Source organism: Diorhabda carinulata, chromosome 4 (assembly GCF_026250575.1).
Source record: "Diorhabda carinulata isolate Delta chromosome 4, icDioCari1.1, whole genome shotgun sequence".
Taxonomy (NCBI): Eukaryota; Metazoa; Arthropoda; class Insecta; order Coleoptera; family Chrysomelidae; genus Diorhabda; species Diorhabda carinulata.
In genome coordinates this window covers 27417153-27431350 of record NC_079463.1, presented here as the reverse complement: position 1 = coordinate 27431350, position 14198 = coordinate 27417153, and the positions used below count along the sequence as shown (strand labels likewise).

The 14198-nt window shown below is 33.6% G+C and overlaps 1 protein-coding gene across 4 annotated transcripts in view; it reads right to left on the bottom strand.

Moving 5' to 3' along the window:
* The window catches only part of LOC130893100 (mucin-2), a 111770-nt gene that overhangs the window by 21275 nt on the left and 76297 nt on the right, over positions 1–14198 (bottom strand). For 2 of the 4 annotated variants that reach the window (XR_009059145.1, XR_009059146.1), the window contains exons 11-13: positions 7452–7550; positions 7318–7393; positions 748–4329 (exon numbers count right to left, since the gene is read on the bottom strand). Coding sequence is in view for 2 of the 4 variants with exons in the window: in XM_057798898.1 (XP_057654881.1) it covers positions 1096–4329; positions 7318–7393; positions 7452–7550 (3409 nt within the window). In the remaining 2 variants the exon portion in view is untranslated. The remainder of the gene's footprint in view (positions 1–747; positions 4330–7317; positions 7394–7451; positions 7551–14198) is intronic. The other 2 variants (XM_057798898.1, XM_057798897.1) reach the window with 2 other exon arrangements.

Sequence of the window (14198 nt, the reverse complement as noted above, 5' to 3'; positions counted from 1 at the left end):
GAAGAAAGATTCGATAAAAAAGGAATTTAATCCACGACTTACACCCACGAGGGTAGATGGATATAAGGATTAAGTAAGCGGGTAAATATACAGTAATAAAAATCTTAGACAGACAATACTGTGGTATCGAGAAACCTATTGAACTATGAACTTGTTGTATAGACGAAAGGAAGGATGAAATATTGAAATAGATGTAACAATAATTTGTCTTTTTTTTGATAATATACCAAATGCATGTTGATTGAAGAATTTAAATATGCAATTTTTATAAATAAAAGTGCAGTACAAAGAAAGCTGGGTTAAATCGCTAGATTCAAACCTAAAGAATCTTCATTTAAACCATATTTTTTGGAAAGATGAAATAAGTATTAATAGCGTAAATGACAAAAATATGCCAGAATTTTGAGAAGACTAGAAAGTTATGGACAGAGAAGCTTCAAAAAGTTTCTACTAACTGTTAGCTATCTACTAATAACAGTTGTGATGAGATCTTTTTTGATATATTGAAAAAATTCCTGAAGTTAGTTCAGGTCAAACAAGTTCTAAAATTCCAAAGGAGATTGAGGGAACGCTAAAAAGTATCAACTAAACAGTACAAGGTTCCTTACAACCGACTAAAACGAGGAAGTAATTTATCGCAGATTAGTGTGTATTATGATTATTTACAGTCGCTTTTTGGCTATTCATGAGCAGCGGGTTTTAGGGAGATTTGTTAAGGGGGGGTGCGCACACCAACACAATCCTCACCCTCTATCTTACGATGACATCACTTGGCATCTTTTTGATCCCGGACAATAATCATGGTGTGCGCACCTCGACACACCATATAATTATATATTTTTTTCAATTCTTCTAGCTCTATGCATAAGAAAATCCAACTCGACATGTTTTTTATCCAGCAAAACGACTAAGTTATAATTCCTAAACCATAAAAACACCTTTACATAGAAAATTGGAATGAATACGTATGATAAATTCTTCTGTTAATAATAATATCTCGTTCCTACGAACTGGATTTGAATAAATCTTCGAAAGCTTGATCCACGTTACTTTCATCTAACATGGGCGGACAAACTATATCCGGCAAAGTTCTACTTCTTGATATACCGGTAGATTTGAACGCAGATTGTTTTTCTGAAGTTTGTTTCCTATTTATACTAGTTTTTACAATTTTCTCGTTAGGTTTTTGCTTCGGTGAACTAGCCCCTCCTATTAAATACGCTTCCATGGCTTTTTTCTTCGTCACTAATTCGTCTTTTGACATTCCGGCCTCGAATTGTCTTTGAGGTACTGCCAGACTGTGACTAGATTTAGATTTAATTACGTTTCTAGTAGGCGGTGATCTAGTAGGTGATTGACTGGCCATACAAATTTGATGCCAAGAATCTGATTTACTGATACCTTTAGGTATGGGGGATATAGCACTAGGTGAGTGAATACCAGGTGAAGTGGGTTCAACGTTTACTATGGGTATGTGAAATTTACTCGTCACTACACCTTGACCTTTTTCGTTGATTTCCACAAATTGTTGATTGTGAGCCGAAGTATTCCGAAATTTGTTTTGAGTTGGTTTTATATCATAAGATTGCTTCTGTTGCATGGGTTTCACAACACCAAATGCCTTAGTATCGTTGTTATTTGGAGGATTTATTAAAATTGTTTTAGGTTCTGATACTTTAGATGTAAAATTGTTATTGTATGTTTCGTTGATCTTTGTGGGTTCGAGAGAGTTATAACTTGGGTTCTGTCTAATGGGAGAAGTCTTCGAATTTTTGTTATCTCCTTTTCCGATGCCGGTGAGAGCTTTCTTCAAGCTGAATGCTGCGGCCATGTCGTGTTCGTTTCGTGTCATAGGAGATTTTTGTCTTATTGTAACAGCTTGTTGACTAACTGGTACTCCCATAACTTTACTGTTTATCGCCGTATATTCATGAACGCTTTCGTTAGAAAGTTGAGTTTGTAATTTTGGAGGAGAATTTATAGTTTCTACGTTTTGAATATTAGGATTAAACGTTAATGTCGATGTATATACGTTCTCAGGAGTATTGAATGTATCCTCTTTACCAGGTACGTGTTGATAAATAGTCTGTGGCTTAATTACGTTACTTTCCAAACTTTTTTGTCTTAAATATGATTGATTATAAGTGGTATTATTTTGATGAGGTTTACCATAAATATTAGTTGTACTTCCAGCTGTGAAAGAGTGATGGTTCCTGGGATAATTAACTGGTTGGTATGTTACACTTGTATGACTGGAATACTCTGGAGCTTTGCTGCCGATGTTATTGTACTGATCACTCAACTTTCTTACAGTACTACTTTTGATATCGTTTCTTGGAAGATACGAAGTAGTAGGTTTTTCTTTTGGAGTTGGGGAAATAAAGGCAGATGTTAATTCCCTGCTAAGTTTTCTCGGTTTAACTACATGCACGTCGTTTTGTTGAGAAGCAGCTTCGAATTTTTTTGCGGTGATACTTATAACTTTATTACTTTTATCGACATCATTTGATAGCCAAGGTTTCGTTATATTAGGAGATATAGCTGGCGAACTGGACTCCGAACTGTATAATGGCTTGGGGCTGTATAAAAATAATGAAGTATCATTATTTTCTTTTATTTCTGTTTTAAGTATATCTTGTGATTCCAAATTCGGTTGATATTGTCGTTGATCTTGTATCCTTTTAGGGATAGGTTTAAAAGCAGATTGAGGAGCGTGTGAAAATTTATTAACCGGTAACGGACCTGGTACTAATTTATAGGTTTTCTCTGGTTCAGTTTTCACGGATAATTTTCCGGTTATAGTGTCCTGTTTACCTTTGACAGGTAAAATTTCTTTTGATACTCTTTGAACCTGTGGTGGTTCGATTCTCTCTTGAGACTCCCTTCTTTTTTCTTCAAACATCTGTTGCAAATTTCTAGCACTCTGCCTACTAATTTTAGGTCCGAATTGATTTGTACGAGCCATTATAGCATCGTCTTGGGTTTTCCAAAAATTTTTAACCGTGTTGTTCGGTATCCTACTAACGTTTTCAAAGTTATTTTTGATATTACCAAATCTGTTCTCCCATACTTGTGCTCTATTTTTTTGGTTTGTCCAAGCGGTGCTTTTATTATTTACAGCATCCGAATTCTGATTTTTATTTAGGAACGCTAAGAATTTTTGATCTGTAGCAGTCTTTGGTTCGAAAGTTGGTACTGGTTTTTTGTTTATTGGATTACCGACTCTTATTGGTCCTCTAAGAGCATAGTAATTATTTTTATGTTGTTGAGCTTCAGTTTCACCGTCAGAATCATCTGATTCTTCATAGTAGTGCAATGGTTTTGGTATATCGATAGTGTTGGCACGTTTCATTTTTTGCTTTTTGATTTCTGTGTTAAATCGTGGTCCTTGCTCTTTTGTATGATCCATTGAAGGGAGATAAGAGGAATCTGGTTTTGTATAGACTGGATTGTATTGTAATGGCTTCGTTTTATCTTGATCTTCATATCCCGATTCTATAATAGTTGGTTGGATGTTAGGACTACGTTCTTCTGTAAATGTATCTGGAATAAGAGATTTAGGAGCTTCGTAAGGTGTTTCATCGGTGAAAAAGACGTCGAAAAGCTCTGCAATATCTGGAGTTTGAGCAGTGGATGAATTATTAGATATGCTATTATTAGAACTGCCGAAAGGCTTTGGTGTTGTGTTTTTAACCGACGATTTATTTAGATATTTATTGATGGAACGATTACTGGTAACGCTGCTATCAGAATTCTGTTTACTTAGTATAGTAGGCTCGATATCGTTGGACTTTGGTACGCTAATCACATTAGAGGAATTCGAAATGTTCGTTTCAGACTTTTGTTTAAGTAAATTGAGTTCTTCCTTGTGAGAATTAGATGGCGCTATTGTATGACCAGAAATTTCTTCCATAAGTCGTCTAGCGTCAGCCAATTCTTCAGAACTTACTCCGACTGTGTGTCTGTTTTGTCTATTTTTTCGTTTATTAAATCTTCCCGGCTCACTAGATAATCTCCTTTCTAGTTTAGGTACCGCAGTGGAAAGACCTGCTTGCAATTTTGTTACTAGATACAACAAAGAACTGCGTCTCTCTTCAGATATATCCGTAGAATCCCTACATAAACTTTGCGATAATTTATCTAGAGCATTTTGTACTTCGGCGATTAGACTGTTTCTTTGGTCTTCGCCGGATTCTGTACCAGAATCAGCAGTTTGATCTTTCTCTGGTGCTTGTAATAAGCCTTGAAGAAGAGGAAGAAGAAGTGACTCACCCTCTATTTTTCCTTCAGATGGATCCTGACTTGCTTTTTCCACTAGTTCTGCACAAGCTGTAACAGAGATATAAATGAAAAAACGACCCAATGAGAAAATTATTACATCACTTGTAACATCGAAATTTATTCACAAAGAAAGATTAGCAGCTGTATATCTAGTAATAAGTTTGGTTTTATGGAAGAGTGACTTTCTAATGAACAAAAAAATGCTTTAATTTTAAAAATTAATTTTATTCTTCAAAATAATCTCCTTTCAGCTTTATATTTGAATAATCATCTTATGAAAGTTCCGTAAAGTATTTGTTTCCAATAAGTAATTTTTTTTCAATTTGGGAACAGAAAGTGTTAAGAGGGATCAAAATTGGGTGAATATGTTGTTTGAAACCTAGATCGTAAGAAGACTGAACAGGGACATTTGTTCATTCAAAAAATGCGGTCTTTTGTTGAAAATTCGGTATCAAAACGTGTCAACAAAAGAACATAATATCGGCCAATTATTGTTTCCCTTTTTCTGAGTAACCAATAATGATTCATTTTTGGAATCCCAAAACACTGTAGCTATGATTTTTTTGACCAAAAAACGCTTTCTTGGGATAAATGCCTCGCGTGTATTTTTGTTTATGGGATATAATAGTGTACCCACCTTTTATCTAACGTGATATATATCGAAGAAAAAATTCACTTTGAACACGCTTGAATATACCCGTATATACATTCGTTTGAATTTTTATTATAACTGAACTTTTGATCAGTAATAAGCAATAGTGGCACCCACGTTGCAAATAGATTTGTCATATATAATTTTTCACGAAAAATATTGCATACCCTTTCAGTTAAAATATTGTCTATATTAACTACACGTAATTTTTATTCAACTTGCCGATACTTTTTAATGATATTTACGTAAATTTTTCTCAGTCTCTTCACTTAATAATTAGCACAATTGTCAAAAAAAACTTTTGTTCCTCTATTGATTCGTAAATAAATACTTTTCACCTCGACTTTTTTTCTCTGCCAAAATAAACATGAAACTTTTTTAACAGAGTTAATTATTAATTGATTATTCATCATAAATCAATTTAATTTATTGAAAAAATAATTGATAGCAAAGTTTGAACAATTACATAAGTTCCCGAAGATGTTCTATGTTACTGCCGATCAGAAACGTTAGATATTTGTTGAAGAGTTGACTCCGCAATTTTATCAGATATTTTATTTAGGAAGAATTCAATATTTTGTTATTCTAACTACTTTTTGTATGTATGCTTCTTTTACGAAGGCGGATTTCCAGACACCGTGACGTTTTACAGACAATAGCGATAACTTATCGAGACAAAAACCACGTTTAGATGTATTGGAAGTATTCATTTGAAGTAAATTCCCTCACGGTTATACAAAAAACCTTGATTTCGTATATTAAATTTAAGTTTTCATGGCACATTCGAGATCGGCGAAAAATTGACAATCTCATATGCAATTAAAATCCTCATTTTACTCACTTAATAGTAAAATAACTATTCACTGAACTTGTTTTTCATATTCACCCAATATCGAAAACAACTTTTTTCTACGACCGTGCGTTTTAACCCACTTTCCCGCACGCATTTTAGTTTTGAAAGTGTCACTTTCCGGCACTAGTGCGGGAAAGTTACATTCTTCAAAGGAGAAACAAATATCAAAACTGGTTTTATATCAGTTGCTATGACAACCCAAGCGTGTAATTGTTACTAAAACGTCAAAGTTGTTCAAAACGTCTTGGAAGTGACCGAATAAGAACAATCTTCTTTTAAATTAAACCACATTAAATCGAATCCGATACAATAATATTAATGGATTCATCCGACGAATAACTTCCCGAAGCCGTTTTGAAGGCTGCAAATGAAGCTAATTCCGTATGAGAAGTATGAGAAGCAATACGACCATTTTGTTACATGGTGTAAGGAGAAAGGGGCCAAAACTTATAAGGAAGAGGTATTTCTGGCGTATTTTTCAGACCTAAGTAAGGTTTTGAAATTTAATACATTATGGTCCCGCTATTCGATGGTAAAAAGTTTCTCTGTACTACAAATGACTTAAAACCGTTGCCGTCACCGTCATCGTCATCTTTATGCGACCTGCAACCGATGCCATCTTCACCGACGTCATCTACCTTCCAGTTGAAACCAAATAACTCTACTGGGCCGGCAATTCTTACTGGTCTACAGAATACAACAAACTGTGTTTTCAATATTAATATTTATAATAATTAATAGTTTTCAGTTAAAATTTTGTATATTATTATGTTTGTTGGAATAAAATAATTTTTGAAAAATGGGTTGGTATACTTTTATGTATATACGGTCGTAGAAAAAATAATGTTCCTAACTCATGCGTAAAGTGTCTTTCCCGCACTTGACCGCTTGCCCGAACTCCGCTCCGCGTCGTTCGGGACAACTGCAGTCGCGTGCGGGAAAGTATCACTTTCCGCACTTGTTAGGAAAATAACTATTTTATTATGTATGAGTCAGATATATGTAAAATGATAGATGACATAAGAAATATGATGGAAACTAATAATAAAATCATCGTAGCTAAAATGTAGTCAATATCTGAAAGCTCACTGTTCCGTAAAACTGCTTCCGTAATAAAAGTTTATATATTGTGATTATCATCATGTTCATGGTATTATTTGTTTTTTCAAAATCTTACATACGGAGCAAATTATTCAAAAATTTTGACTTGTTGCTATCAACATAGAATACAACATTTATGAAACTATTTTCCAGATACAGCAAAATCGGAGCACACAGATGTATTAAATTGTCCTGGTAATTATTAACTACACCTTCTATTGTCAAATTAGTGAATATAGGGAAGGTTTATATGAATATACATCGAACTGAAAAATCTGTAATGATTGAATAAACCTTAACAAAAATCAGTTTATAATTTTATTGAATAAATTTCACTAACTTTATGAATAATTTTTCACATTGATAAACGTCTTCAACTATTCAGAGTACATGAATATATATACTTTGGTTTTTATCGAAATTTCCTTACCTTCTTGTTCTGCCATAACTGTACGTAGTCTATTTCTTATGACACGTCTTTCTTCGTATTGTGTACTTTGTTCAAGCTGTAATTTTGTTATAAGCAATTATAATTTGTTCAAATCAGTTATTTGATATACTTACTAACAGCCGAAGAGTTTGGTCGTCCCAAATATTTTCTAGTTCTTCTTCTGTAATAGGACTCTGGAATACTAATGTTTTTGTTTTAGTTTTACCACCCTCCTGAAACAATCATATTTTTCAAAGTAAAATCTAAAAAATCGAAGCTATATAATTTCATATTGCAAATTTTTCATTACATAGGATCAATTGAAGAGAGAGCACTAAATACAAAACAACGTTATAAATGCTTATTTCTACATATTTTATGTCATCATGGCAATATATATTCTGTCAGTAGCAATGCAAAAGAGTTGAGGGAAGGTTTTATCGAACGTAGTCAGGATGTTCGTTTTCTTCCTGGATCTCTGTTCCAAATATTTCGCCCCTGCTTGGAGCATATCTGGATTCTTTCCGCCGAAGTACAATAGTTTACGGGATTTTTCTCGCGCAAAAAGCTAAAATTCAAAAGTATCTAATTTTTTGCTCATATTTTCGTTCAACGTCCAGGACTCTATAAATGAGTAGAGAGAAAACGTAACATCTTAGCATTCTTATTTTTATTTCTACAGATAGATTCTTGCAGTCAAACTCTCAAAGATTCAATCTTCTTTTTAAAAATACAATACTTGGAAATATCTATGTTTTCTTTTATAAAAAGGGTGAACTTCACCATAGTTTATCCACAATATAATCATTTTTGGACACTTTAGAACAGCAGATATCTCGAAAAGGTACATCAAAAGCGGGGTTCCTGTAACTGCAGTTTTTGTTTGGCCCCATTTCTTGAAGTATTGATACTTTGTTTAATACCTCTTCTTCGATTTCTATAATAGCAGCAGCATGCAAGCAATATTTGATGATTTTTTTATTTGGCGACAAGATAATTTAGGCTTTGTGGTATAAAATAAAACACTTTTTCTTAACAAAAAATAGTTTTTCCATTTTGCTCAATGAACTTTAGCCATTTTTTTTCAGCTCATGATTCCGTGCTCTTAAAATTTCTGGTCCTTATCAGCAAAAATGAATGACAGATAATAGATGGACGAAAAGAATATTGGAGTGGAGGCCAAGAGAAGTAGAGGCAGGCCGCCAACAAGATGGAGTGACGATGTAAAGAAAATTGTAGGAAATTGGATACATACAGCTCAAGATAGAGATAGATGGTTTAAACTAGAGGAGGCCTATATCCAGCAGTGGATGGAAGATGGCTGATAGATGATGATGATGATCAGCAAAAAACTAAACTAGGTGCGATTGACCATTTAAAGAATTCAGAAAGCTTCGAAATAAATGGTCGGATCAAGGCTGTGAGGGGGATGTAGCATCACTTCCCAGCCAAAATCCAATATTTTCCCACGAGTTGACAAAGATGTGTGAGGCCTTGCATTATCACTAGATCTCTTCGATTTAACAATTCTGGCCGTTTTTCTTTGATTGCTTCATTCAATTTCATTTTGTTGACAGTAAATATCAGAATTGATCGTTTGGTTCCTTGGAAGTAGCTCAAAAAACACAACATCTTATTACTGTATTGGACCTATTTTTCATCACCAGTGATGATTGTTTCCAAAAAATGGTCGGTTTCATTTCGTTTAAGGTGCATCTCGCAAATGTTGATTTTTTGTGTTAAATGAATTTTCTTTCAATTTGTGAGGTACCCAAATATTAAGCTTCTTAACCAACCCAAGACATTTTAAGTGTTTTTCAATTGTTGTGTGCGATACATGTGCAACCTCTCGAACAGTTATATGACTATCCTCTCCAACTATGACTTTGTTCGGTCATCTTCAAGCTCAGCAGGTCGATCAAAACGTTGCTCATCTTTCAGGAAAAAATCTCCAGAGAGGAATTTTTTATAACAATTCTGACACGTGCACTCTGTTAAGGAATCAGCACCATAAACTTCACATGTTTCTTTGTGAGTCATTGCATCTTTCTTTCCTTTACGGAAAGATGTTTGTTTCTGCACTCTAAAGTTACTTCAATGAGACCGTGACAAACGGCAAAGTACAGCACTTAAGCTATTCAAAAAATAAAGCAAAGCTCTTTATCTGTAAAAAGCGAAAGTACTTAGTTGCCAGCCTTACATCCATCTGGGTATTAGAGTATAAATTATTCCAATTTCAGCTTAACATTATTGATAAAAAAACGATGCCTATGCCTATGCTATAAAGATCGCTCAAAGCTGTTCATAATTTCATATGAAAATTATCGATTTAAATCAATAAAAATCTCAGAATGCATAATGTGGAAATATCTTATATACTTCACGGGAAGTGAATTTACGTTCCCAAAATCGTAGATGACGTTTTCTTAATCAAAATTGTTATACGGGAACGAAAAAGTTTGAAAAGAGAATTTTTCAATATTAATGATAATACGTGAGAACCCGTGCTTTTCGCTACAATGACTATGTGAATAATTCAACATCCTCATAAAATCTCATCAGATTCAACCGATTCACTCATATTACATCTCAAATAGAAGGGCTTGATTTACTGTGTGCTCTTAGAACAAAGCGAACGATTTACCTCAATTAGAACTCGAGATATGGAGCATTGAGTGGAGAAAAATTTTAGAAAAATTTGTGAAGTGAAGTTGAATGTCCGCGCTTAACTCTCCTCAGACTCATACAATTCACTCATAGTATATCTCAAATGAAAGAGCTTGATTTACTGAGTATTCTTAGACCAGAACGAATAACTTACACCAATTAGAACTCGAGATATGAAAGAAGGAACGTATAAAAACATCGGAGATGAACAGGAAGAGTCTGTTTGACTATAACATAAAAAGGGCATAAGTTGAGTGACTTTGAATGCTTGATGACAAATCTAGGCTTAAATATACCGTGCAGTGGAAAAAAAACGAGGAAAACATTTTAATTAAATCGAATTAATTCCAGTAGAATATTTCCTTTGGGTTGAAATATATTAAAATAACGCAATCACGATAATTTTAGTAATTTGGCAAAGCTCAATAACCTCAATCCGAAATTATAATGCTAAATTTTAGTTCAACTTCCAATTAGATATATAGAAAATTTCAGTAGTTAAATAAGCATAAACAACAATTAATTCGAGTATTTTAATTAGCATTGAACCGAATGCACCATTTGAATTTGACTTAGGTATGCGGAACAACATTCTGGAACTCGATCGATATATATATATATATATGTCGACATCTGATTATTCTAATTATATACGAGAGCAGTTTGTTTTGCTTTTGATAATATTTTATGTTTAAACAAAACGATCACAAGATTTAACTACGCAACTAGTAACAACAAATATTTCTAGAAGAGCTTAATATACAACTCTTTTCAATAAAAATTGTATACAAGACCAAACTAAGGCAAACAGATTTCTCTTCTGTTCATTTTACAGATAACGAGAGAGAGAAATGCTTTATTGTCAAAAAATGGTTACAATTTGTAGACAAAAGCTTGTAAAAACTAAAAAACAAACATAAAAATAACTAAATAAAGAGACAAATAAACAAAAATTTCAATATACTGAACAAAACAACAATGAGTAACAAAATTATGGGTAACTGTAATAGGTAATAATTAGTATATAAGTCGTTTACTGAGTAGGAGGCACTTTCCAGTAAATATACCCTCAAATTATGCAGGAAAAGATTATATCGATTTGATTTCAATTTGTAGCTGATTGTGCATTTTTTGTATTGTAAAATATTGAGCCCTTACTAATTCTGAGCGTGAGTAGGTTAAAGTCTTTTTGCGTTCCTAAGTGAATTAGGCGAACGGATTCAAAGATGAATAAGGAAGGTTTTTTTATCTTTAATCCCTGCAATGAATCCTGCTGCTTAGTCCGAGTAAATATCTAACATTTTTTTTTTGTAGTTTGAAGATTCGCAATACACGTACCCAAGAAGAGAAGGGCATATGGGAGATGCGACTCAATGAGGGTATAAGAGACTGTTAAGGAGGGAGGAGGGATAAGTTCAGTTATTTGGAAACTGATTTCAGCGCAAAGCAGGAGGTACTTATTTTTTTAGATAAGGCGGCAATATGTAACTCCCATGTCAAGGAAATGTCCACAACAAGCCCTAAGAATTTCATAGATTTATGGACGTCAATGGTGGTGTTATTTAATAAAAAAGGCTGCAATGCATTTTTATATGATAAAACTTCAGTTTTAGAAACGTTGAATCGATTAGAATCGTACCATGACTTAATGGTGATTAGGTCACTAGATATGCTCCTAGAAGTGCCGTGAGATCAGAGTTGCTCCAAGAAAAACTAGTATCGTCTGCAAATAGACATATTTTACCACTGATGTCTAGATAGGCGATGAACAGAAGAAACAAAATAGGGCCTAGTACTGAGCCTTGGGGCATTCCACATTCTATTGGCTTGCAAGAGACATCGTTATATCAACCCCTACAAGCTGACTTCTGTTGGTAAGGTGTGACTTAAACCATGCGAGAGGTGTTCCCCTAGAGTGATGGCTGTTTAGGCTAGAGTATACATTATAAGGATTCTATGATATCAGGTAACCAGGAAAGGAGTGCAATTGGGCGTTAATTTGATGCTTGATTTTTATATCTTCCTCTATACAGAGATATAATTATAGCCGTCTTAAGGCAATTGGGAAAAGTGCCATTTTGAAATGAAACGGTAATTAAAGTGATAAGTGATCCAGTTAATTGTACAATACGAATTTCTAGAATATGTTAATAAACATTTGTGCCAAAATTTTCCTGTCCAGAGAAAGGTGTACTTCCATTTACTCGTGATTAATTTGGCTGAATTTTTTGCGACGATAATAATCATAAGCTCCAGATAATGCTTTAGCTTTTTCCTGAAATTCAGAAAATTGTCTGTCTCTCATGTCTTGAAGAAACAAATCTGAATAACTGATGATAAATCAGCTTGAGATTCTTAACTTACTAGTATCATTTAACGATGTAAAATTACATCCCAAACAACGACTAGGATTGTTGTTTCTAAATGTTGTAATTTTCGGTGTAATCTCGTAGCTTCGGATCGCGTGGTCGGTTTCTCATTTCTGTTTACGGCAATGAATCCCAGTGCATCAATTATTACAGACCACTCTTTTTATAATGCGTAGTATGCATCATCTCGAGCAGACCATCGAGTTTGAGAAAGACTTGATCTTGAATGTGTACGCTGCATCAAGATCTCCTAACGATGTGTAAATATAGTAAGGGAATTATATAGTTGTTGTAAAGTAGAAAAGAAATCGGCTGCTTCTGTTACCGATTCAAATGCATATCATCCTACCAAATTCAAAGAATGGATGGCACAAGGCATTTGATCTACTAAAGGATTCATTGGTTTGATTCGTATCTGAATGCCTTACATGTTATTCGCATTATCATAAAATTTCAACAATTTTACGGTTATCACGTACATATCTTATAATTATAGTATACTGATTTAAAAGGGTTTTATCAGGTGAAGAGTCTACAATTATATCCAAATACTAGCAGATTGCACTCCACTTGAAATTAGTTGTAATTTATCAAATGCATTGACTTTTTGTCTCTATAATTCTGGGATTCAAAAAATTTTGTCTCTTCTCAAATTATATCTCACTAGCCAAGGGGTAAATCCATCATTGATTAGAGATACTAATCGACAGGTGCGCGCATTTTCCAAATAAAAATTATTGAATCTATCTCAATATTACACATATTTATTTAATTTTACTGGTTGTTCAGGTGCTTAGAACTTTTGTTATTCGTGATTTCATTAAATGAAATATCTGTTGCATACTAAAACTAAACAGTGCGTAAATTGCTTATTCTACCTCTTCTCAAATATATCCTCGATCGTTGGAAAAAAGACTAAAATAGATGGTTTAATTTAGTGTCGGCGGGTAAATGTGAATCTACTGAACTTAAAATATAAAATAAAAGAAAACAAGGTTCGCGAATAATACTTGTTTATCTAGGTTCGTTTATATTTTGTATATGTGATGCAACATCTGAGCTATTTTAGATACAGGAAGAGTTATGGGTCGGTTTTAACGATGAAAAAATGTATGTGGAGCGAATTATTTGCATCAGACTTATTATATTTGACGGTAAAAGTATTTAGAACGATAAAATAAGGTTTATAATTAATTTATTCTACCCAGCGTATCATATATATTATACACACATTACTGTGTAAGGTACAGTTCACATCCGTTATGGTAAAAGGAAAGATTTTAGTTGATTCGACAGATGGGGAGCCAACGAGATCACCAAGAAAATTAAATAAATCCACAATGGTTTACATGTCACTTTTTTCTTGTTTTCAGGAATTTTACTTCAAAAATTTTCAATGTTTGATAACATATTTTGTAGCATCGGTTTCTAGCTTCTTTAATTTAACTACAAGTTCATTATATTAATACCAAGACAACAGGGATGGCGTAATTGGTCAGAAATATTTCAAAAACGTGCACTTGTCTTTTTGTATCGGAATAATTATCCTTTTTTTTCGAGTTCTTTAGGCCCTTTTTCCAAGGAACTGAATTGTGGATTACACCCTGTAATAAAAAGGGATAATGTCGCAAAGGAGGACTATGTTGCCTTTGTAGGGTGCTTTGGTTAGGTTATCTATTGCCTTCACAAAGTTTGACATTTTTAATGGTGAACCCACTCGGAAAATTTTGTCATACGAGTGTTATTTTGTTTGATCTACCATAGGCGTAGATACCTTAATTTATTATTTTTATGAATACTTTTAAAAATATCTTATGCGATAAAGTATTCGTTAAAAGATAATCG